This window comes from Hypoxylon trugodes, assembly GCF_022578975.1.
Source record: "Hypoxylon trugodes strain CBS 135444 unplaced genomic scaffold F4822scaffold_6, whole genome shotgun sequence".
Taxonomy (NCBI): Eukaryota; Fungi; Ascomycota; class Sordariomycetes; order Xylariales; family Hypoxylaceae; genus Hypoxylon; species Hypoxylon trugodes.
In genome coordinates, this window is record NW_026250021.1 from 3,147,341 (window position 1) to 3,169,471 (window position 22,131).

A 22,131-nucleotide genomic window follows, 5' to 3' on the forward strand; every position below is an offset into this window, starting at 1 on the left:
CTATAATTCACCTGACCTTCCAACTGCTGCAACTTATCAACCTCTTGCAGATATTCCCATCCTTTGCAGCTTTGCGGGCGCCTATTTTCTACCGAGTACCTATTAGATGTCTTGATATGTTTTCATAGTTTCATCAATTATCACTCCGCTCGCTTGGCATCCAATTGTCATTATTTCTTGTCCGCTATTCCCTGCTCTCTTTTCTCCCTATGTATCGCTCCCTATGACGAGGCCTAGAAGCCCGATCAATGCCTCCAATACGATGACTATGCCCAATCCGTATCGCTTCCCTCGCTTGCGTCGAGGTTATCCCTTGGCGCATATTGGGCATTATACCACGTAATGATGAATGAGTTCCGCGGGGTTGACGAGGGTTCGTAGGTCGTATTATATCTACCCTCGTCCTCCCCACGATCTGTTCTTGGCTTCAAGCTCTAAGATTCTCTACACGGGTTTATTATCTATACTAGCATAATAACTACTTACTAACACGTGAATGGGTATAGAAGATCAACTTTCTGTCGAGGAGTCGACTGAACCCCCTATATGTGGCTACACCAATGCCGCAACGGGAACTCCACCTGGTCACAGAAACCAGGACACAACAATTACTAGTATTGACATAGTTGACATTCCAAACCAACTACCCCGCGAGAAACCCGCCTCCCCTTCCGCAGGTGAGAATCATCCCGAGCCCCACACTCTAGCAGTTGAGGATCTAGAACAGCTTCTCAAGACCAACATCAAGAATGGCCTCGACAGCAGTGAAGCAAATCGTCTGTTGGCGCACTATGGGCCAAACAAGGTGGAGGGAGCTAAAGGGCTATCCATGTGGAAGATTCTCTTGAGACAGGTATCCAACAGCTTAACTATGGTCCTCATTCTCGTCATGGCACTGTCTTTTGCCATCAGTGATTTTGTTGAAGGTGGCGTTATCGCCGCTGTCATTCTACTCAATATTATTGTAGGGTAAGTCTCAATCTCATAATAATAGCCCTTATCGCACTATAATGAGCATGATACAGCGTGCACCATGCTAATACCTAGTAGATTTATTCAGGATTATCGCGCCGAGCAGACTATCCAGTCTTTATACGCACTATCCGCACCGACATGCAAGGTTATTCGCTCCGAACAAATCATTACCATCAAAGCCGAAACACTTGTCAAGGGTGACATCATCTTACTAAACGTTGGCGACATCATTCCGGCGGATCTCCGATATATCGAAGGCTTAAATTTGTCCACTGATGAGGCATTATTGACTGGGGAATCTCTACCAATCAGCAAACACCCTGAAGTGGTCTTGAATGATGCCAGCATACCCCTTGGAGATCGCGTAAATATGTTATATTCAGCAAGCACTATAACGCGTGGGAGAGGGAAAGGTATCGTCGTCGCCACGGGTATGAGTACTGAGGTGGGGAAAATCGCCCAATTACTCCGAGCAAATCCGAATCCGAACAACGATGTTACCTATATGGGCGCATATTGGATACGCGTAAAGGCTACTACGCGAAACATTCTTGGTTTAGACGGAACACCACTCCAAGTAAAGCTAAGCAAGTTTGCTTTGCTTCTTTTCGCCTTCGCAATCCTCCTTGCTGTTATCGTCTTTTCTGCTAGTCTCTGGAATATCGATGACGAGGTTCTTATCTACGGTATCTGTGTTGGTGTTGCAGTCATCCCCGAATCTCTCATTGCCGTCTTGACCATTAGTATGGCTGTCGGGACAAAGGCAATGGCAAAGGGCAATGTCATTGTGCGGAAACTATCCGCTCTCGAAGCTGTTGGAGGAGTGACCAATATCTGTTCAGACAAGACGGGTACTCTAACACAAGGCAAGATGATTACGAAAAGGATTTGGCTTTGCGACGGCTCCACTGCTTCCGTTGAAGACTGTACTAACCCACTTGACCCCTCCAGTGGGAACGTTATCTGGGGAAGTGACAAATCCAAGTCTACATACGAAGTGGAGAAAAATTCAAAATTGCCTTTTGGCGCGAGGAAATTTATAGAATGCCTTTACTTATGCAATAACGCTACTGTGACGGATGGGAAGCCAGCATCTACCGATGACGCTACCGATGATGTTACCGATGATGCCGCCGAAACCTCAACTACTTCGACTGTCGAGGTCTCGAACTGGACGGCGGTAGGTGAGCCTACGGAAATCGCCCTTCATGTTTTCGCGATGCGGTTCGGCATAAGCAAAGCCACCGTCTCCGACATCAAGGGTACATACCTAGTTGCGGAGCACCCATTTGATTCCTCCTGCAAGCGCATGACTGTTATATACTCGTCACCAGAATCTACGCTAGTCGATGTCTATACCAAAGGTGCAGTTGAAGTCATGCTGCCACTACTAGATGCATCAGACAACCTCAAAGCCGAATTCACTGCTAAAGCAGAAACGCTTGCTGCAGAAGGCCTTCGGGTCCTTTGTATCGCCCATAAGACTATGGAGTATAGTACCGCCGTCAAAGATGCGCGCGAAGCTGCTGAGAGCAACCTGATACCGCTAGGCCTTGCTGGTCTATATGACCCTCCCCGGCTAGAAACGGCCAGCGCAGTGAAGCGGTGCAAAGTCGCAGGTATTTCGGTTCACATGCTTACCGGCGATCATATTAAGACAGCAACTGCTATCGCACATGAGGTCGGTATCTTAAGTAATCTAAGTACCACCGAAGCAGCCAACGCTACTGTGCCCGCCTCTACCTTCGACGCCATGACCGATACTCAAATTGACCAGTTGGAGAAACTACCGCTCGTGATAGCCCGTTGTAGTCCATCAACGAAAGTTCGGATGGTTGAAGCAATGCATCGCCGCGGTGCGTTTTGTGTTATGACTGGCGACGGAGTCAATGATTCTCCTGCTTTGAAAAAGGCGGATGTTGGTATTGCGATGGGTCTGAACGGTAGCGATGTAGCCAAAGAAGCTGCAGACATGGTTCTGACTGACGACAACTTTGCTTCCATCGTAACAGCTGTTGAAGAGGGAAGACGTCTCTTCGACAATATTCAAAAGGTATAAGTTATTCCACCGTTACTTCAACAATTCACGGCTAATATTTCTTATATAGTTCCTCCTTCATCTCTTAGTCTCGAATATTGCTCAAGTCATCTTACTTCTCATCGGTCTCGCGTTTAAGGACGAAGCCGGCAAATCGGTATTCCCGCTCTCACCCATCGAGATCCTATGGGCGAATTTGATTACTTCATCCTTTCTAGCCCTTGGACTTGGCCTCGAGGAAGCTCAACCAGATATAATGTTACGACCACCACGCAGTCTACGTGTGGGCATCTTTACGTGGGAGATAATCCGCGATAAGATGGCATATGGCCTATTCATGGGTTCTCTATGCGTTGCGGCCTTTACGTCAGTCATTTACTCGCCTATAGAGGATACGTATAACAGGCCACCGTGGCATCCCTCACTAGGACTCGACTGCAATGCGGTTTATACATCATCCTGTGATAATGTTTATCGGGCCCGTGCTACGACATATGCCACGCTTAGTTTCCTCCTACTTCTTACAGCTTGGGAAGTCAAACACTTCACTCGATCCTTGTTCAATATGTATCCGGAATTATATCATGGGCCATTCTCTATTTTCAAGACAGTTTGGAAAAACAAGTTTCTTTTCGCTGCTGTTCTCGCAGGGTTCGTCGTCACATTCCCAGTCATATATATACCCGGCCTCAACACCACAGTGTTCAAACACCAAGGAATTGGAATCGAATGGGCCATCGTGGCCGGTTGTGTTGTGATGTATATCATATTGGTGGAACTGTGGAAGGCGGGGAAACGTCGATTTTTCAAGACCACCGTCGCTTACGACCAATCTGCTACTCGAGGGGTCTAGGCATCTAAAGGTCGTCCAAGCTAGCTCGTACGAGACCTTTCCGACAATTTGTATGCCATATGGCAGGATTCATTTCACTCGACCCGAGCGGTGGTACCTGGACGAAGGGGTTTGACTAGCTAGCTACATTTATGGTGCGGTCCTAAGTTTTAAGCCTTGCACATCCACAATGTAGGAATTGATCGAGCCCGTCTCTCATTGGCCAAAATAACCCGCACATTCATTCATCATTCGGATAGGAGGATATCATATTGTCAAGTGGACAGTCAATAATGACAGCATAGAGCATAACAGGGAACACGATCATTATCACGAATAAGTATTATCGCTACATAAATAATAGCTACATCTATTCGCTACTACTATAGAAGCAAGCTTACATAGGAACAGGCCTTCGTAGGTCTATTTCGCGAATGTTGTCACTGAAAAGTCTTGGAGAAAAGGGGACGCTATATGATTACATAAGCGTATCATTATATAATCATATCATTCACGAGAGTGGTATTACATAGTTGATTACGTAAATATGCTGCGTATGTAATACCTCTTTACTCAGCAAGTCATTACAGAACTAACAATTACAGAACTAACAATTACATAACTAGCGATTACATAACTAGCGATTACATAACTAGCGATTACATAAGAACTCCTTTGCATTACATAAGCCTACACGAGGATATAGGGGTGATGCCCATCGCCTCAAACCCCTAAATAGAGTCTCATTAAGACTATTTGAGGGTCAAACACTAGCCCAAAGAGTCTCAAATGCGTCATTCTGAGTTAGCAGGTTCATAGAAGCAAACCAAACAACGGGAATGATTACATCACAAAAGATATGATAGGAGAGGCCCCCAGTCTAACACATGAGAAAGAGACTACCCATGTATACGTGTACGCATTCCCATTTCTCTCAATTTCTTCCAAACTCTTCGTGCAGCAGAAAATCCTCTCACTCGTTAGCTTGGTCAGGCTTATGATGGGCTATTCAGCTTTCCGCCCTCATGAACTTCTCCGCCGCCATCTGATCAGGGTAAGATCCTGTCGCACGTTTGAAGTCATCATTGAAAGACTCCTTATTCTTGAGAGCCCTTTCGAGCTGCTCCGCTGTCACCTTAATCACTTTCGGTGGCTTTCCATTGCTCGAGCTTCGGGCACTCTCGTGCCGTGCCAGACTAATGGCACTTAGAAGAACTATTAAATCATCGTAAATAAACCACTACTCAAAAAGGACCTTGTACAGCGTATCCACTTACTGTTTCTTATATCTCTTCCATTCAACTGAAGGTTCAAGGCGTATTGATTCCTGCTCAGGGCAACATCCCTTGTAGTCCCCGGAATGATGATTTCTGGCTTCACTTGTTCCTTAGGTTGACCTTCGATTGCTGAAGCGGCTTGATTTCGCTCTTTTACTATCGTTCGGTCCTCTTCCAATTTATCGAAGAGACTCCTCTAAATCTGTTTACGTTGTTCATCTGTTGGGCGCTCGTACCGTACAGCGAGATGGATTCGTGACATTACGGCCTCATCAAAGAGACCAATGCCGTTAGAGATCTAATATGTTACTATTAGAAAGAATTCGGTGGCAACAAACACCTGCCCGAGAGACTTACTAGAAACAGGAGGCCCGGAAAATATTCCATTGTGCGGAGGAAGGCTGAAAATTGTTAGGAGTTATTTCTTTATCTATATTACTTGAGCAAGACACCACTCACCTGTAACTAGTGCATTTCTGTTGATATGCCCAGACTGACGTTGTTCAAGATAAACTTCGGCTTCGTCGATGAGCACTATAGCTCCCCAGGTGGTAGCTCGGCCGAGCCATCTCGTTAAACATCTTTCCATTTTGCTTTCTTCAGTCCCTAGATCCGCTGCAGATAGCCGCAGTAGGCCGCCTGGTCTTTTTCGCGATACATTCTACTGTCATGGTCTTTCCAGTCCCGGGGGTCCTATTCAGTGGCCAATTAGTCGAGCTTCGCGCAGTTGTTTAACAATTAAGAACTACACCCTACCATGTAGAAAAACGACCCTGCCTTTGCCTTTTCCCTCTATGTAGTCGGCATCCCAGTCAGTCTCCCAAGACTTTAGGGCCGTCCCTTCTCGGGGAATTCCAACCATTGCTTCCACTAGTTGGCATTTTTCGCGGTCCATAATCAGGTACTTCATTGGGTCTTCTTCATTAACTTCAAGGTCTTCGACAAAGCTCATATCAAATACCACTATAAATGATTAGCTTCAGCTGTATCCCTGAAATGTATCAACTGGGCAGGGTCAGGCCTACCCTATTCTCTCTTCCCAACTGCGAACCCCAACACGTAGGTGGGTAAAAGGAGATATTGTGCGGGCTCTAATTCGATTTCTGGCGAGCATTTCATATCATTAAACTTGGAGAATAGAGGCTCTCCACCCAGGTCTTCCGGTTCGCAATAAGTAGAAGCTTCGACGGGAACTTCATGCTGAAAACCCTGATGGTCCACGATAATTTCACCTTCATACTACGCTTCAAGTTAGTTCATAAGTCTCTTTATCGAGTAGGAAACTGGACCCTTACGTGATGCGGGTTTTCCCCAACAACCATGCCATCATAGCGCATGTGGCTTTGCTCACTACAGATAAGAGAGTAATACCGCTTCCCACGTTCGATTAGTTGGCCCTTTAGCGTCTCATAGCTTGGCGTGGATTTTATAGGGAAAACTATTAAATCCGATATTAACTTCTCGCCGTAGAAACGGTTGATTGCAGTGTAAAAGCTTTGGCGCCTGAGCATCTTATTTTTATACCCCAGGTTCCACAATGTAATTTTCCATCTATCCGAGGGATCTTGGTTCGAAAGAGGCGAAACTGACTCGCCATCTTTAGGTTCATAGGTGATATTCATAACCACAAACCCAGAGAGCTTGTTCATAATGCGCATGAAGACTATCTCGCCGGGCTTAAATAATAGCCAGAGCAAATCGTAAGTAGCTAGGTCCTTACTGTGAAGGTTTAATTCGGGACCGACGATATTTCCGTAGACGTTCTGGATAGGTGGAGCATCAAGTAAAGTGCATAAATGCTCACAGAGAAGCGGGCTGTTTTTTATAATAACTTCTGATCCAATGTCGGGGTTCCTAACATTTACCTCGCCACAACCACCCAATAAGTCACCCTTTACCCGCTGCAAATCGCTCCAGTAATGGAATATTTCTGCAAAAGGATAAATGCAGAATATCTCATTTTCTTGGACGTTGAATCCAGGATAGTAACGGATGAGTGTCCGTAACACATATTGGACATGGGGGGAGTGAATTCGAAGACAGGTTCTATAGATCTTCCTAACGCGAAAGTCGACGTCAAGGATGAATTCGTTTGGATCGTCCTGCAGAAAGTTGTCCCGGAGTTGATTCTTCCTTGGAGGATTGGTTATGTGATCACCGTCGACTGTGTCTATGATGTCTAATACGGCGAGATTCCTTCGCTCTTGGAGTTCGTGGTCATCTTGCTCTAATCCTTTGAATCTATTCCAAGAATAAAGATGAATGGGTACAAAATTAGCGCTACTTCTTAATTCGTTAGCCGTATTCATTTATGATAGGTAAGTACTTACTGGCATGTTAGGCGATAGAGAATATGTGGATGGCGCTGAGGAACTGGTGCCGTTGTCGAAGTCGATCCTGTCAACCTGAGAGGAGGCGAGTAGTCCCGTTTTCTCTTCCTGTTAATTTCTTGAATTTGTGGGCCAGCACTATTGGGGTGAATATCAAGACCGGGATTTGTCGCTGGAACAGCAGACGATTCTGCGATGCGAGAAATCTCAGTAGACCTAATTTACATATAATATTTAGAGAAGCGGCCAATATGGACAACGTATGATCGTGAATTAGTAAGGAATCTCACTCTAGTTTCTTTATCACCCTCCAGGGGGCCTCACGGGAGCCCCTCACTTTCATTGTAAGAGTTCGGACTTGGATGAAATGGCATAAAAATATTAAAACAGTTATTCTAAATAAAATCTAAATTTACCAAATAACAGGTAAGTAGGTCAACGAAAAGGAGCGGTATAGGGTGGTAAGGCTAAGATGGGTGGCGATAGGGCGGTGCATAAGGCACTTTCCATGATGGCGCAGCGCAGCGCTGCAGGTGCGGGGATATGCTGATTGGCAATCATCGTTACAGCGCATCTACGTCAGATTTGGCGGCTTAGAGGTGGCTTAATATAAACGTAAGTCATTTGGACTCCGACCATAACATACCTATTGAAACATTACCAAGTTCATATGTTGCATACATCATCATATCATATTATCACTATGTCATTTGGCTGGAGTACAGGGGATATCATAGCTGCAGCAAAGCTAGTATTAGATCTCTCGAGAGCCCTAGATGATGTGTCTGGCGCTCCGGAGCACTATCGAAGATCTGCCGCCACACTGAGGTCCATTCGTTTCCGTCTTAGTATCTTAAGCAAGGTAACTGGAGTGGGCCGAAATGATGACTCTCAAGCGCGGATTTATGAATTAGCTGTTCTGGGAAAGGATGAGTACGACGATATGAACTTGGTGGTTGTCAACCTTAAGTCGGCATTTGGGAGGCTGAAGATACTGGTAGCCAAGGGATGCGACATGAAGTTCGATCTGGGGAGCGGGAAAAGACGTCGCGAATGGCCTGCTCATCAAATCAATAAATCACGATGGTATATAGGAAAAGAGGATGAAGTGAACAGACTCGTCCAGCACATCTTTGAGCTCACAGCCTCCTTACCAGATTTCTATCAAAAGCTCAATAGGTGTGTCACCCCAGCAAATATTGTAACAGAAGCTGACTAAGCAGTGAATTACTTAAGCAGCAGAATACAACTCAAGCGGTATATCATCAAACACAGATCACATGGCTTAAAGCGATATTTGAAAGACTGGAGGGGTTAGATAGAGCCGTATCCCGAGATCAATCATATCAGGGGCCTGGGGAAGGAAGATTGCCATTGTTGCATGCCGGTCCAGATCTAGGAGTCCCCCCTATTCCAAGTAACACAGGGTTCGACACGAAATCTACCATAGATCACCTCGAGAGCGTTGCCCACACAATTATGACTACAAATTTGAGCTCCAGAGTCAAAGATATCCAGGTTGATCATTACCTAAAACGAAAGCTCGAAGAATGGTTCAGTGGTCAAACTCACGATAACAAGAGGACCCCACCCCGGTTATGGCTTTATGGCGATAAAGCCAATATCGTCAGCGCCACTATATATACCGCAGCTCTTGATAGAAGACTCCCAATCCTTGCTTTCGCAGGCCGCCACGTTGCGGAGGGGAAGTACCTAGCCCCTGAAGACCGGTTTTATAGGATGGTGTACTCGCTGCTTTTCCAATTGCTTCAGCAGTTCGAAGACGTACCAGCTATTGCCATAACGGGGATTGACAGGCCATTTACGGAGCTTGACCTCACAATGGATAGTACGCCACTAGCATTGAAGTATATGGCCTATTTTCTCAGTCTTATACCTGAGTGCACATGCATAGTCGACGGGTGGAATTTCATTTCCGTTGACGCTGATGCGACAGTAAAAAATATTCTAAAGATGTTTCTCGATATGTTTGAGGAGCCGCCTGGTTTGGCCGACGAAATCGACAGTCGCCCAAGGCTTTTGATTACATCCCCTGGGAATTCGCAAATGCTCCGGGATGTGATGGGCGAAAAACAAGGGTACGTTGACGGGTTTAACCTAAGAAGTCATGTCGGAGTAAATGGTTCGAGACTCCATACGTTACTACTCGGTATGGAGTGGTGACCCGTGCTATACTTAGGCTTTTTGGTCATCAATTAAGGGAATTCTTGCTGGTCATATGGAAAAGGGGTATTGTATTACGTAATTGATTAGTCAATTAAGGGGCATCATATGGCAACTATGACGAGGGTTATTTCGCGAAAGCATCTTGCCCCAAAGGAATGTTTTATATGTAGGTTAAATCCCTTCGTGAATTATTGCAAGTTTCACATTATGCATAACAGCAACACATGCGTGGGGGTGAGTTCTCATTATACCTAGCGATGGCCACGAGGAGGATCCAGGTGTTGAGCCCACACCATTATGTACACACGTTCCTTGTCATGATACCGCGTTCCCCCCGAACCTAAACGCCTCAAGCCATGTCTCGTACTCAAGACTTCATCCGAAAATCCTGCCGTAAAGAAAGAAAAAGAAAAAGCAACAACCGTGACATTTTAAATACAGCATGACCCTCCTAGCGCCATAATCAATCAATCAAATTCGCAGTTTGCCGAAGGGTACATCTTCTCCGCTGCCCGATTCATGACAGTCTGATCTCTTTGAGTTGAGCTCGGAGCCGGCCGATTCGGGACGGTCACCCGGGGTTGAGAGACATCGTCGGAGGCACTCTTCCGACTGGGCACGGTTATCGATGCCAGAGATCTTGGCTTGGACCACGAGATGCTTTATGTACTCATCCTGTAGGAGTACTGGCATCCCTTTAAGGCACTTGGATACGGCCTTTTGGTAGCCCAGGTTGCAGCCACTGTGCGACAGATGAGGCTTCCAGTCCTTCCCAGCATACGTGATCGTGTGGATGGCCTCAATCTTGCTCTTTAATGCCCCAATGCTGTCAAGGTAGTGTGATGGATTGGGAACAGGAAAGATGCCCTCGGTCACCATGGTGGGGATGGCAGATCCAAGCATCATGGCCTCACATTCTCTCTGTTGTGTGTTCAACTTGCAGAAAGACGCCTTTCGGTCTTTAACCTTCGAGGCGGTTTGCTTGAAGGGTGCATTAAGAGCATCCAGCATCTTACTAATGGTAGCTAGCCGGGTTTCCGCAATGTCATCTACAATAAGTTAGCACGGCCCAGAGAGAATCGTGGCTTCTGCTTACTAGGTAGACCATAAGGCAGGACCATCTTCTTCAACGGCTTGTCGTCGACGTTTACAAGCTCTCCATTAGCATTCAGCTTAGCGCTAACGGTCAGTGCATCAGCCATATCGGAGAAGAGCTGAACATCTCCGAAGACCCAGGCGATGAATACTGCCTTGTGGCAATTATGATGACAGTCCACATCCGCAGCGTAGGATGAGAAGTTCTTGAGCCATTTGCGAGCCCAGGGGTAAACAAGGTGGGTACAAAGGTACTGGGAGGTGACCGCCGCAATCTCATACAGCTCGTCGAGGCTGGTTACTTCGGGAACTCCATTAAATTTGTAATGGATGATATCGAATACTGTGTGAAGGGCCTGGGGATTACCATCGACCTTGATAACCCAATCCTCTGCGTCGGATCGTGTCGTGTGGTCTCCATAAATAATGGATCGCCATACTGGTGATGCGAACGCAAGGTTGGCAGAGGAAACCTTGAAGGTAACTTGGCCTGAAGCAGCCTTGACCTGAATGAAGACATCACTGTCGACGTGGAAGTTGACAACAGGTGTCTTATGCTTGGGGGCTTGAGAGTCAGAGGTAGTGGGTCTCGTGAAATTATCACGTTCCTTAATCAAGGTAAGGGGGCGCGAAGGAAGGACAACACTGGCAATCGATGCGTCGAGAGTATCAAGTGCTTTCTCAATTACCTCGTCAGACTCGGAAATGTCCTTGTTAAGATTGACATTGCCAGGAACAGAAGTAGCCATGGCGGTGTCATGAGTGATTGTGGTTTCCTGATCGGCGATAATATTATCGCGTGACGCGATATGGTGGTTACCAGCCTCCATATTGAATGGAAGGCCTTGATAGAATTAGTGATGCGCACTATATAGCTTTTAGACAGAAGGAAAAAGAAGGATAACGGCGGTACATTAAATAAATAACGGGGAGTATTGATGGAAATGAAGCGAAATTAGACCAAAACGGCGATGAAAAACGAAGCTCAAATATAAACAGAGCTTGTGTTGGACAAATTCTTCAATGAAAAAATAGGTTGACTGAAAATAAATAGGATACATACCTAAGACAACAAGTCGTGTTGATGACTGTATTAGAAATCAAACAATGTAGGCAAAGGGGAAAATGTGCTGGTGATGAACTTCGCCGTCTTGAAGTTTGTTCTGGGGAACTGGTGTAGATGGTGAAAAAAGGTGAAGAATGAAAGAAACGACGAAACAACTCGGCGTGGTTGATAAAAATATAACGCGTTGAACAAGTCAAGATACGCGTCACAAGTTGGGAAGGAATAAATAACAAGACGGCGAAACAAAGTTAGGTAGGTCCAACGCATAACGAAGGAAAGAGGAAGGCACTTTGATGAACGCCGTGGGTGAGAACAACGCGCCTAGCAAGAACGAGTTACCTGATGGCGAGGGGGATGAGTACTAAATGCGTACCTTCCAATTCTAAAGCTCCGGACGCGACGTACCCCGGAAACCACGAAGACGCGTATTTATCAACGTTTAGTACCTCGTAGCTTCCATTTCACTACACATACACATTACTTATGTACCTAAGTAGCTCTCATCATTGTTCTCCAGCAGGTGTAGACACTATAAGCTTTCATGAACACAAGGATGGGGGCCACCTAGGTGCTAATGTAAACATAACAGCGCCGTATGAGATATGGAAGGTACCAAAATAAATGTATTTCCACATACCCAGGAACTGTAGGTACTGCTGAGAACCTGGTTCGCTTCTCATCGCGTACCCAAGGGCTACCCTTAACGTTATCAGTTCCTGCATCCATTACTTCCTCTCCTTGAATGAATGGGGGCAGTGAAAATCAACTCACTTCGCATACCAACAGGAAGAAAAATCAGGTCCCATCAAATAATACATTGATTTAATTCATCGAAGCGGTCGAAAATCACGCGCTCCCAGGTATTTATAATGAATAATGACATAAGAGACTTATGTGAGGGCCATCCACCATTCGCCCTAGGTATTCGCTCCTAATAGAGTTCATCCGATGCCCCTATCGCCAATCTTTTTGATAGAAATCAGTCTATACCGCCTAAGTCACCCCATATATCTCAGTCCATGCAAAGGCCAAGAACGCCTTGAGAGGTTATAACATATCAACCTGGGAAAGCTTAATATAGGTGGATCACGTGCCACCCGTAACACAGACGAAAAAAGGAACGCCTGCGACCTATACCGTGGGTAGATTAAGATGTACCCTCTCCCTCCCCAAGGAGACGGGCAATTAGTACGTAGACGAAGATAACACCGCCAAATACCAACAGCTTGTTGCGGCTAAGCCACCCGGTTCCAGCGTCTCTGCGTTGCACGACTGCGTCAACAACGGCTTGAGCCTGACCACCACTTCCGCCGGCAATTCCTAGTTGTGGACCGCATGAAGCCCCGCCAGTTCTAGAACCAGTAGCTGTATCAACATTATTTTCTGTCATCCAGCGCCAGTTCTCCTTGTCCACGTCGGGCCATTCCGCTCTGAATTTTGCGCCACCATCTCCTGCTTTTACATTACCCTTTTGTGCGGGATTCTTAAGGTGGGAGCCACCTCCTGTTGAGTTCCACCATCTTGATCTTGCTGCTAATATTCGTCGTTCATGTGCTGTGGCTGACACTGAACCGGTCGTCATCTCTTCTGATGTCATAAAAGACAACAATCCGATTAAGATCGTCGATACTTCCCATGCTGGGTTGAATGTCTTAGGGTGGAAGTCTGAAATGGAAAGGCAAAGGCGCGTCGATGGTTGAAAGCGACCGGATGGTGTATGCATTCGGATAGCCGGGGGCGCGAACGGGTAGTTAGGAGGGAAGATTAAGGTACCCCAATATTGACCATTATGATATGGGGTATCCTCGGGACCTGTGATGATGTAGTGCCACCTATTTCTCTTAGCAAAATGTAACACGGTAGTATTGAATGACTTATTGGAACATACTCAAGGATATTAGAGTCTGATGGATGGGCGTTGATATATGGAGGAGGGTTCTCTGATATGCTTTTGTACTCGCGCGCCAACTGTAGGAACGCATGCTATGTTAATTTCTAAAGGTCTATTTGAATTGAAGAGGGAAGCAAAACATACGCGTTTACTCGCTTGCTTGCTAGCCATAATGTAGACGATTGTGGTGGTGAGGGTATCTCTTAGAAAGGAAATGTGTCACAACAACTGTCATGTGAGGCGCACCAAAGTTGCGTCTAAACTGATACGAAGAGAATAGAGAGAAACCAGTTGTATTTTACAGGAACCGAAAGATAGACTAGAAGAAGATGTAAAATAGTGAAGTATGTCGGTGGGCGATGACCGTTATTAATTGTGGTTTTATTTATAAGGGAGGTAGAAAAAGGAAGGGGTTGTAGTTTTAAAGAAGGTTAGGGATAAGGATAAGGCTGATGATGACAGAGACAGAGGCAGAGACAGATAGACACCAAGTTGGGGAGTGGTCAATTGGGTCTAGACTTTATCTAAAGGTTCGGGGTGCCGATAAAAAAGAGTTCCGACATAATGTAAACTTAAAGCAAAACTGGATAAACATTTCCGTAAACAGTTTAGATCAATATTTTATTGTCAGAGCATTGCGTCACCTGTCAGATTTCGGTACAAAGTAAACTGAAAGTACTTGTATACTTGAGTACATCCAAAGCCAAAAAGCAAGCCACAGGGACTAAATGTGGCAGGTACAACGGGATCCTTCCGGACCTTGCCGAACTCACTAAACCTTGTAACATTTACCTTTGAACTGGCGCAGGCCGAGCTACTTGATTGATCTTCTTCATATGAAGATTTATTTACAACGAACATAACAGAAGGGAGCTTAGCCATCCCCTGTTAGTTGAGATGGCTCGCAGCGCTTCTTCCGGAGGCGACGATGTATGTTCTTTAAATCAATGTCCCACATCATTTAACATGTCAACAACTAACAGGAGCATTTTTTATGGTAGGCCTTTGAAGGCTTGCTCAAATCCGAAAAAGCATTGGTAGAGCAAAGAGCAGCAGCAGAACGAGCTCAGGCACACGATGCGCAATCCGATCAACGAACATTCGAATTGGTGAGCTTGAATATGTCTATTAGCTATTGGCACTTGCGGCATTCTTACACGCTTAGTTATCGCAAAACCAAACACTTCCAGTTTCACTCTCCTCTCTCCAAATCCATGGCGCAAAACACACCCGGAAATCATTTCTCGACCCCTTATTCCAACCTTTAGTTGAAGACAGCCGAAATGTCAACTACACCCTAGCAGATATGTTGGAGCAGGTTGGCGGGGCTGTCGAAAAATTGCAAAAATTCGGTATGATTTGAACTATTTACGTCTATTTTTATCCGAGAGGTTTTTGTACTGACACAGGCTCTTCAGACATTTTCCACCCACAGATTATGTTCCACTTGTCCCGTCCACCTCACCTTGACCCCTCTATATCTCCAACCGACCTTGACGTGTCCCTCCGAGTGCGCGAAAAATCTCGACTCCTCCTAAAGACTGGTACCGACCTAGGTAACACAGAAGGTTCAGCATATGGGTCTATGCTATGGCGCAACATATTCGGAGGTGCCGAATCCCTATCACTTAATGCTTCAGCCGGAACGAGAACACGTTCAGCCTACAGCGCCGAATTCGGTGCCCCAATACAAAGCAATCCCAACGTACGCATTAGCATCGAAGGTCTGGCAAGCAGTACCCAAAAGCCTTGGGCTAGCCATGAAGAAGTTCTAAAAGGTGGAGGCGTCAAACTGAATTGGTTGGATGACAATGGAGACCGTCATCAATTTGGGTATTCAGGCATCTGGAGGCAATTGACTGGTTTAGCAGCCGAAGCAAGCCCCACTGTTCGAGGTGACGCTGGCGACTCCGCTAAGAGTGCGATTTCTTACCTATTTCAAAGGGAACGAAGAGATAACCCTATGTTACCACAAAGTGGATATCTCGTGAAAGGATCCACTGAACTTGCCGGGTGGGGACCTTTAAGCGGAGATGTTGGTTTCTCCAAGAGTGAGTTGGAAGTCGCTGGAGCTGTACCGATACCGATACCTGGCATCCGAGGGTCCTCAGGTGTATCTATTGGTGGTGGATTCAGAGCTGGCTTACTATACCCTCTACCGTTATCTTATGGTCTTCATGGCGCGTCGCCCAGCCAACTCAATGACCGATTTACCTTAGGAGGTCCGACAGATGTACGAGGTTTCTCCCTAGGTGGTCTCGGGCCTAGAGATGGTAGTGATGCACTTGGCGGTGACCTCTTCGCTGCAGGAAGTGTAAACATGCTTGTGCCTCTTCCACGAGTAGGACCCGAATCCCCATTCCGACTTCAATTTTTCGCCAACGGTGGCAGGCTAGTAGCGATGAAGAGCAAGAGCAAGAGCAGCGACACTACATCCAAACAACATCTAAGTGCTGGTGCAGTATGGAACAATATGATTTCTGCTACGAAGGATCTCAGCACAGGGCTACCTAGCATTGCCGCCGGTGTGGGGCTCGTATATGCACATCCCGTGGCAAGATTTGAGCTGAATTTCAGCTTACCATTAGTAATGAGACGGGGCGAGGATGCCCGAAAAGGACTGCAAGTTGGTGTAGGAATTAATTTCCTATAGTATGGCAGTTTCTTTAGAGACTTTTGAGTTATTGGATTTCAAGGTATCTCGTGTAAATACCCAACCCGTTCACCTCTCAGTGTAAATATGTCTCGAATAACTGATGTTTGGTATGCTAGAAGGATATCGAGTTTTGCTCGATTCTATTCCGGCGTTGAGGATCTATAAGTCAATAGAAAAGCTAAATATTTTACAGGTTCATATCATTATCCAACAAGCAGTTACGTAGAAATCTTCAACTAATGATTATACTATTTTCTTGTGTAGGCCATTGAATAATTTGGCCTCAGTACTGACCAAAGAGGGGCAGAGATAAGTACACCTACAAGATAGCGGGGTTCTATATGACGTGCTCTGAATGGGGCTATGGACTTAGCAGTTATCTCTCCGACCCTCACTTCTAAGGTACAAAGTATCAATCAACTAAAACAATGACAACTCTCGAACATTCATCTAAAATAATCATCGTCGGTTCTGGTGTCTTTGGCATCTCGACGGCATTATGGCTCGCTCGGTCTGGGTACTCCGATGTTACTATTCTGGATATGCAAGACACGGCCGCGACGGGCTACGACCCGCTCTCCGGCACGGACTCCGCATCGGCTGATCTCAATAAAATCATTCGCTTTAGTTACGGTTCTGAGATCGAGTATCAACGTCTTGCTAGCGAGGCCGCTCAATTGTGGGATGATTGGAATCGCGAAATTGCCGCGACGCCTGCTGATGAATTGCCAGAGAGCTTGAGAGAAGGGGATAGGAAACTTTGGTGGAATGTGGGTTTGCTGCGCATGAGCTGTGAGTCGGAATTTGGAGCATTCGAGATTGAGACGCTTGAGAATATGGAACGCGAGGGTATTAGGGAGTTTCAATTTAGGAGTGATGATGATGCAGGTATGTAGAGCAACAGAATTACGATACAACCTAAACTCTAGGTCGGGACTCTGATTTTTGGTATGAAGATATCGCCCGAGCAAAACAGCGAGGCTGGGCTCATAAGCTAGACCCTTGTCGACGCCAGAAGAGACTTGGGACGCATAAAGCCGTCCTCGACTCTACGGCTGGTTTCGTTTATGCTTACAAGAGTTGTGCTTGGGCGCAATATTTAGCAAAGAAGGCGGGGGTCAAGACGACTCTTGATTCGGTTCGTGGGAAAGTGATTGATATTACCTCAAGGGATAGTCGCCCTGTGGTACATACCGCGGATGGAAGTGAACATATTGCTGATTTAGTTGTTGTTGCTGGTAAGATCTCTCACCTTATCAATCATATGCCTATTTATACGTGGTTAACACGCCCATAGGTGGCGGATGGACTCCATCATTGATCCCAGAGGTCCAAGGCTTGTTAGAAACCACAGCTGGCTCAGTAGCCAATATTCAAATTCCAATGGATGACCCTGATCTTTGGGGGCGGTTTGCCCCTGAAAATCAACCAGTCATCAGTTGGGGTTCACATCAAGGCAAGGAAGTATATAGCCTACCGAGGGATGAAAATGGTATATTCAAGATCGGTTGGCGGAAAACGAAGTCAGCATGCTCTCACTCCTCTGTATACGTGGTACTAAGAAGTTTGAATAGGTGGACAAATTTTGAAGATGTACGCGGACGGCGGGTATCGGTCCCTAGGACTGCTCACGTAACTGAGAAGAAAGAGACGCGTGTCCCAATTGACGCCCTAAATGGCATTAAAGGTAAGTGGCAACACAAGGGGCCTTGTCGCACAGCTATCCATGCCATATCACTAATAATAACCTTAGAGTATATCGCGATTAACTTCCCGGAGCTGGTATCGTTAGGCATTTCATCCACGAGGCTTTGCTGGTACACCGATAGTATCGATAACTCATTCGTGGTCGATTTCGTTCCTGGATGCCCTGGTGTTGCAGTGTGTTCAGGTGGTAGTGGTCATGGGTTCAAGTTCCTACCTATTCTTGGTCGAGAAGTTGTTAAAATCCTTGAGGGCAAGGGGTCGCAGACGGTATATGGTCAAATGTGGCGGTGGAGAAGTAGCAGCGAGTCAAAGCGGAATGGACTCGAGGAGGGCGAAGAAGGACCTAGAGTATTATCGAAACAAGCTATGGCTTCGGAGGCGGATTGGAAGTTCACGAACTAATGATGTGACAATCCTACTGTGTGTGAGAAACTTTGCTACCGCTGGGGTGTTGGGTACGGAGCTTTAAAGGATACAACCTGTCGTGGAATTTCCGCTGGCGAAGACACTGTCATGACAAGGCAAAATCCCCGGTATCGCAGCTAAAACTAACCCAACCGGTAATTGAAAAAGGAGATTAGCCCGATGGTGTCTCGGATATGGTGTTTCTATCGTCTTTGGTGACATTATGATCAGAATAAGTATAAATCTGCCTGGATGGATTGATAGAAACGGATGAGCATCCAACAGTAATATGTGATGGGCGCTTAAACCTTATATGCCATTGGCTAATATGGTTGGTCAACAAGAACGCCCTAGTCCAATTCTTACTTCTGATTGGTTCATGGGGAAACTTTCGTGACCAATCCGGTAAGTAGGTGAGGGCGGGGAGATACTATTTCGTCCAACTTCTCGTGAGAGTGGATGGCGAATGTAGACTTACTTGCATCGATCGTTACGGATTCGTCATATAAATTGTGGATTTTTACGGTCTATTCGTTGGTGGCGCTTATCACAGTCACGCTTGGGTGATGAACCTATCTAGGCCTATGTACAACGCAATTGGAGCCTTATGCCCTGGTAAGCCTGGCACCGTTCACAATCTCGACCGGCGATTTCGCCTTATATCACAACTTGTTTTTCCATTATATACGACGATCGATGTCTGGGGTGGCGAAAAGCAGGTTTAAACAACCCACTTGGTTCCTGATTTAAAAATCCCCGTAGCGCCGCATCCCTTTCTTCCTACTGTATGTCTCACCTTTCCGATGTTTTGTCCTGTCGACCGGTCGTTCCGTGATGCATCCGGGATATCAACTGGCGTGCGCCATGTGGGCGATGGCAGTCCTCTCGCTCGCCTTGGTTGCTCTCCGGCTCTATACCCGCGTTCGGATCGTCAAGTTCATCGGCGCTGAGGATTACATGTACGCATGTACGGGTGTACGTAATCAATCCCTGCTATCCCAAGTGACGTGATGATCAACTCTAATCCACTTCATGTAACACAGATATTCTTCCTTTTGTTCGCTAGTTTCATACAGGTCTCGGTCCATTACGGGTTAGGTCAGAATTTTTGGCAGCTGAAAATCGACGACACTGCGGACGCTATCTTTTGGACATACGTTGCGAATAGCTTTGCGATTACTGGAAATGCTATGGCGAAATTATCGATGGGCCTTTTTCTTCTTCGCGTGGTTCAAGTTAGGTGGCATAAGATCGCTCTCTGGACCGCCGTCATTATTACCACTGCCACATCTATCGCTCTTACTATAATGCTGTGGAACCAAACAACACCAAGAAAAGCGAGCTGGGATCCGTTAAGAACACCGGGGACATGGAATATACGGATTCAGCCATTAAGTGTTGGTCTCGGAGGTAATATGCACCCCGCTGTACTATGGAGAGGTCAATGAGTGACGGTACTAACAGTACATGTAGTATGGTCCAGTGCCTGCGACTTTTTCTTCGCTATTTTCCCTTGGTTATTTATTCAATCGCTTCCTATGTCTCAACGAGAAAAAGTTATGTTAGCGGGTGGGATGAGTTTGGGTGTAATGTTGGTGTCTCCTATCTATGACACTCAGCGAAAGATATAGGGGCTGACTTTCTTTTTTTAGCGCCGGGGCTTGCGGTATTACTAGGACCGTCGTGCTATCGCGGCTGGACGTTTTTAACTATACATGTGAGTAACGCCTAGAACTCATAAATGATAGGTAACCGTCTAATATGATATCCAGTAAATTTCGTACCTTATTTTGCTTGGGCTGGAGCGGAAATTGCTGTCGCAATGGTCTGTGTTGGTATTCCAACTCTCCGGCCGTTATATTTGAAAACAAGAGAATTTGCAAACGCGTATTCAAACCAAACCCGAAGTAACGCAAGTCACTTACCTCGTTATACAACATATAAACGTCAAAGCGCACGTCCACCCCGACCGTTACGCGACTCTGGATTTTCACATGCTCGTACCGATTCTAACATATCGAGACCACCGGTTGCTCATCCGAAGGCGCGAGACGATAGTTTGGATGAGATATTATCGGAATATCATAATCAACACGCCGGTGTAATATGGGTCAAGAATGAGGTTCGCATACAAGAGGACGTTGCGGAATGGCCCCTACGGAATTAATACTTAATAGATACCTATACCTAAGTTAGATGTGGTAACAAATTGCTACCAGACGCGAGTCACTATAATACAGTATATATTGTCATGGAATACATTCACGTATCTGTGACATACCTGGATATGACTGGAATAACCCCGCCTGACCCCTCTCTGACTTGCCCTTTTTCATACCATAATCAGCTAGGTACCTGTGAATTGTGTGCCCAATTGTAATTGTTGATTGCAAATTGAAGTCCTTCAATGGATACGTTTTGCCGCGTCACAATCAAGTAACTGAAGATAATTAGATGACGAAGACAGAAACGACAACACCCTTGGCGATAATTAACTGATAAGATATGGTAACGTATGTCTGTCTTAATTGGGAAGGCAAGAGCTTTATGATCGGGCATCATCTGTCTTTAGTAGACATGTACATATGTAGGTAGACATGCAGCCGTGACTCCACTGACTTTATGTATGTAGGCCTGTACCGCGTGATGTATCATGTATGATGGCAGTAGTGTATGTCGAGATACATGTACATACCCGGCACCACGGTTATCGACTCGCAGGTGGGGTATCATTAAAAGAGTAGGGCAAGGGGCGTTCTCGCAATATTGTGCATGTACATATGGATAAGGATTTCAAGGATGACGTGTTAGGCTATGTACCTGTTTTGATGGAATAGCGGATTGAGTATTAGTTGTATACCTAGGTAATTAAAGGTACTCGACTATAAGGGTATTAATAATATCTCAAAGGTAGAAGATTTCAAACAAAGACAATTTTGTAATTTCTGCCGGAAGCTGTAGATGAATAATGCAATTCTATTATAGGACATTCTAAACTTAGAAACAATGGATACCAAGGGTTACCTAATATCTCTTTGTTGCGATACCATGTCCGGTCTACCTAACGCAGTACATACTTCCACATTGTGATTGTAATTGATTGTAGACTTACTCAATTTAGGAGATTGTCAAACTAGTTACATGTAATAATTAGACAAGACGTTAACTAGCGTAAATCAATAATCTGAGCCTCATAGCTTGGCCCCTTGACGAGAGCCTCATAAAATCACTCATTGAATCTTAAGATGTAAGGGAGAACCTGGTTAGGTCTCTCCAGGGCTGCTTATAGAAATCGTAGTGGAACAGAAAGTAAGCTTCCGGTACCTGGTAGCTTTAGATAGCCACCTACCTGTGAACTACCGGGCAACCGGGGTACCGATTACATGTATGAGGTCACTGAAAGTGTAACGCTGAGAGGTACAGGAGCGCGGGGCAGAGAGGTACCTCAACTAGATATACATATGTACCTGACTCCACAAGTTAGTTGAATTGGGCGGCCGCTAACAGGTGTCAGATCAAGCAGGCATCAAGATATTGACCAATCCCAATTCGGAGAAGGAAAGAAAAAAAAAAAAAAAATTCTCGGACTTTTGGTCCCCCGCCAAAGCTCTCTTTTTGTAACTGTAACTGGAACTGGAACTGGAACTGGGAGAGCTGCCCCCCAACCTTCCT

The 22,131-nt window shown here is 45.8% G+C and overlaps 9 protein-coding genes across 9 annotated transcripts; 5 read left to right on the plus strand and 4 right to left on the minus strand.

Annotated features, from left to right (window-relative positions):
• Positions 1 to 496: 496 nt before the first annotated feature.
• F4822DRAFT_437812 (potassium/sodium eff) lies at positions 497 to 3,866 on the plus strand (the record flags this gene model as incomplete). The annotated part of the gene is made up of 3 exons (XM_051462449.1): positions 497 to 969; positions 1,051 to 3,028; positions 3,084 to 3,866. The coding sequence occupies 3 exons, from the start codon at positions 497 to 499 to the stop codon at positions 3,864 to 3,866; spliced, it is 3,234 nt and encodes a 1,077-aa protein (XP_051313873.1).
• Positions 3,867 to 4,854: 988 nt separating this feature from the next.
• On the minus strand, positions 4,855 to 5,711 carry F4822DRAFT_430855 (uncharacterized protein; the record flags this gene model as incomplete). Its single annotated transcript, XM_051461375.1, has 5 exons — positions 4,855 to 5,060; positions 5,123 to 5,318; positions 5,388 to 5,420; positions 5,480 to 5,523; positions 5,582 to 5,711. 5 exons carry the CDS (start codon positions 5,709 to 5,711, stop codon positions 4,855 to 4,857), a joined length of 609 nt encoding a protein of 202 aa, XP_051313874.1.
• A 219-nt stretch (positions 5,712 to 5,930) lies between these two features.
• On the minus strand, positions 5,931 to 7,913 carry F4822DRAFT_302239 (uncharacterized protein). Its single transcript, XM_051455191.1, has 5 exons — positions 7,743 to 7,913; positions 7,453 to 7,668; positions 6,418 to 7,405; positions 6,148 to 6,361; positions 5,931 to 6,085 (listed from the first exon to the last, which is right to left on the minus strand). The coding sequence occupies exons 1-4, from the start codon at positions 7,793 to 7,795 to the stop codon at positions 6,149 to 6,151; spliced, it is 1,470 nt and encodes a 489-aa protein (XP_051313875.1). The 5' UTR covers positions 7,796 to 7,913; the 3' UTR covers positions 5,931 to 6,085; position 6,148.
• Positions 7,914 to 8,155: 242 nt separating this feature from the next.
• On the plus strand, positions 8,156 to 9,636 carry F4822DRAFT_430857 (uncharacterized protein; the record flags this gene model as incomplete). The annotated part of the gene is made up of 2 exons (XM_051461376.1): positions 8,156 to 8,631; positions 8,676 to 9,636. 2 exons carry the CDS (start codon positions 8,156 to 8,158, stop codon positions 9,634 to 9,636), a joined length of 1,437 nt encoding a protein of 478 aa, XP_051313876.1.
• Positions 9,637 to 9,843: 207 nt separating this feature from the next.
• Positions 9,844 to 12,089, minus strand: F4822DRAFT_302346 (uncharacterized protein). Its single transcript, XM_051455193.1, has 3 exons — positions 11,798 to 12,089; positions 10,736 to 11,578; positions 9,844 to 10,688 (listed from the first exon to the last, which is right to left on the minus strand). Exons 2-3 carry the CDS (start codon positions 11,562 to 11,564, stop codon positions 10,111 to 10,113), a joined length of 1,407 nt encoding a protein of 468 aa, XP_051313877.1. The 5' UTR covers positions 11,565 to 11,578; positions 11,798 to 12,089; the 3' UTR covers positions 9,844 to 10,110.
• A 645-nt stretch (positions 12,090 to 12,734) lies between these two features.
• F4822DRAFT_302299 (ubiquitin-conjugating enzyme) lies at positions 12,735 to 14,002 on the minus strand. The gene is made up of 3 exons (XM_051455192.1): positions 13,836 to 14,002; positions 13,689 to 13,768; positions 12,735 to 13,632 (listed from the first exon to the last, which is right to left on the minus strand). The coding sequence occupies exons 1-3, from the start codon at positions 13,860 to 13,862 to the stop codon at positions 12,948 to 12,950; spliced, it is 792 nt and encodes a 263-aa protein (XP_051313878.1). The 5' UTR covers positions 13,863 to 14,002; the 3' UTR covers positions 12,735 to 12,947.
• Positions 14,003 to 14,465: 463 nt separating this feature from the next.
• Positions 14,466 to 16,711, plus strand: F4822DRAFT_408604 (outer membrane protein, OMP85 family). The gene is made up of 4 exons (XM_051458586.1): positions 14,466 to 14,621; positions 14,693 to 14,800; positions 14,857 to 15,043; positions 15,110 to 16,711. The coding sequence occupies exons 1-4, from the start codon at positions 14,589 to 14,591 to the stop codon at positions 16,342 to 16,344; spliced, it is 1,563 nt and encodes a 520-aa protein (XP_051313879.1). The 5' UTR covers positions 14,466 to 14,588; the 3' UTR covers positions 16,345 to 16,711.
• On the plus strand, positions 16,712 to 18,711 carry F4822DRAFT_408606 (FAD dependent oxidoreductase). The gene is made up of 5 exons (XM_051458587.1): positions 16,712 to 17,235; positions 17,304 to 17,585; positions 17,645 to 17,870; positions 17,922 to 18,034; positions 18,101 to 18,711. The coding sequence occupies exons 1-5, from the start codon at positions 16,776 to 16,778 to the stop codon at positions 18,454 to 18,456; spliced, it is 1,437 nt and encodes a 478-aa protein (XP_051313880.1). The 5' UTR covers positions 16,712 to 16,775; the 3' UTR covers positions 18,457 to 18,711.
• Positions 18,712 to 18,932: 221 nt separating this feature from the next.
• Positions 18,933 to 20,759, plus strand: F4822DRAFT_408610 (uncharacterized protein). Its single transcript, XM_051458588.1, has 5 exons — positions 18,933 to 19,434; positions 19,503 to 19,869; positions 19,933 to 20,050; positions 20,112 to 20,176; positions 20,232 to 20,759. The coding sequence occupies exons 1-5, from the start codon at positions 19,294 to 19,296 to the stop codon at positions 20,624 to 20,626; spliced, it is 1,086 nt and encodes a 361-aa protein (XP_051313881.1). The 5' UTR covers positions 18,933 to 19,293; the 3' UTR covers positions 20,627 to 20,759.
• Positions 20,760 to 22,131: the final 1,372 nt, after the last annotated feature.

Bases quoted from the DNA above. Each gene is read 5' to 3' on its own strand.
- F4822DRAFT_302239 (XM_051455191.1), bottom strand. From the start codon at position 7,795: ATGAAAGTGAGGGGCTCCCGTGAGGCCCCCTGGAGGGTGATAAAGAAA. The intron at 7,406-7,452 runs GTAAGTACTTAC...CGAATTAAGAAG, and splicing joins CTCTATCGCCTAACATGCCA to TAGCGCTAATTTTGTACCCA. The intron at 6,362-6,417 runs GTAAGGGTCCAG...CTTGAAGCGTAG, and splicing joins TTGGGGAAAACCCGCATCAC to TATGAAGGTGAAATTATCGT.
- F4822DRAFT_302346 (XM_051455193.1), bottom strand. From the start codon at position 11,564: ATGGAGGCTGGTAACCACCATATCGCGTCACGCGATAATATTATCGCC. The intron at 10,689-10,735 runs GTAAGCAGAAGC...AACTTATTGTAG, and splicing joins CCTGCCTTATGGTCTACCTA to ATGACATTGCGGAAACCCGG.
- F4822DRAFT_302299 (XM_051455192.1), bottom strand. From the start codon at position 13,862: ATGGCTAGCAAGCAAGCGAGTAAACGC. The intron at 13,769-13,835 runs GTATGTTTTGCT...GCGTTCCTACAG, and splicing joins GCAAGCAAGCGAGTAAACGC to TTGGCGCGCGAGTACAAAAG. The intron at 13,633-13,688 runs GTATGTTCCAAT...TAAGAGAAATAG, and splicing joins TCAGACTCTAATATCCTTGA to GTGGCACTACATCATCACAG.
- F4822DRAFT_408604 (XM_051458586.1), top strand. From the start codon at position 14,589: ATGGCTCGCAGCGCTTCTTCCGGAGGCGACGAT. The intron at 14,801-14,856 runs GTGAGCTTGAAT...TTACACGCTTAG, and splicing joins ATCAACGAACATTCGAATTG to TTATCGCAAAACCAAACACT. The intron at 15,044-15,109 runs GTATGATTTGAA...CAGGCTCTTCAG, and splicing joins CGAAAAATTGCAAAAATTCG to ACATTTTCCACCCACAGATT.
- F4822DRAFT_408606 (XM_051458587.1), top strand. From the start codon at position 16,776: ATGACAACTCTCGAACATTCATCTAAAATAATCATCGTCGGTTCTGGT. The intron at 17,871-17,921 runs GTCAGCATGCTC...AAGTTTGAATAG, and splicing joins ATCGGTTGGCGGAAAACGAA to GTGGACAAATTTTGAAGATG. The intron at 18,035-18,100 runs GTAAGTGGCAAC...TAATAACCTTAG, and splicing joins CGCCCTAAATGGCATTAAAG to AGTATATCGCGATTAACTTC.
- F4822DRAFT_408610 (XM_051458588.1), top strand. From the start codon at position 19,294: ATGCATCCGGGATATCAACTGGCGTGCGCCATGTGGGCGATGGCAGTC. The intron at 20,051-20,111 runs GTTGGTGTCTCC...TTCTTTTTTTAG, and splicing joins GGGATGAGTTTGGGTGTAAT to CGCCGGGGCTTGCGGTATTA. The intron at 20,177-20,231 runs GTGAGTAACGCC...TATGATATCCAG, and splicing joins GGACGTTTTTAACTATACAT to TAAATTTCGTACCTTATTTT.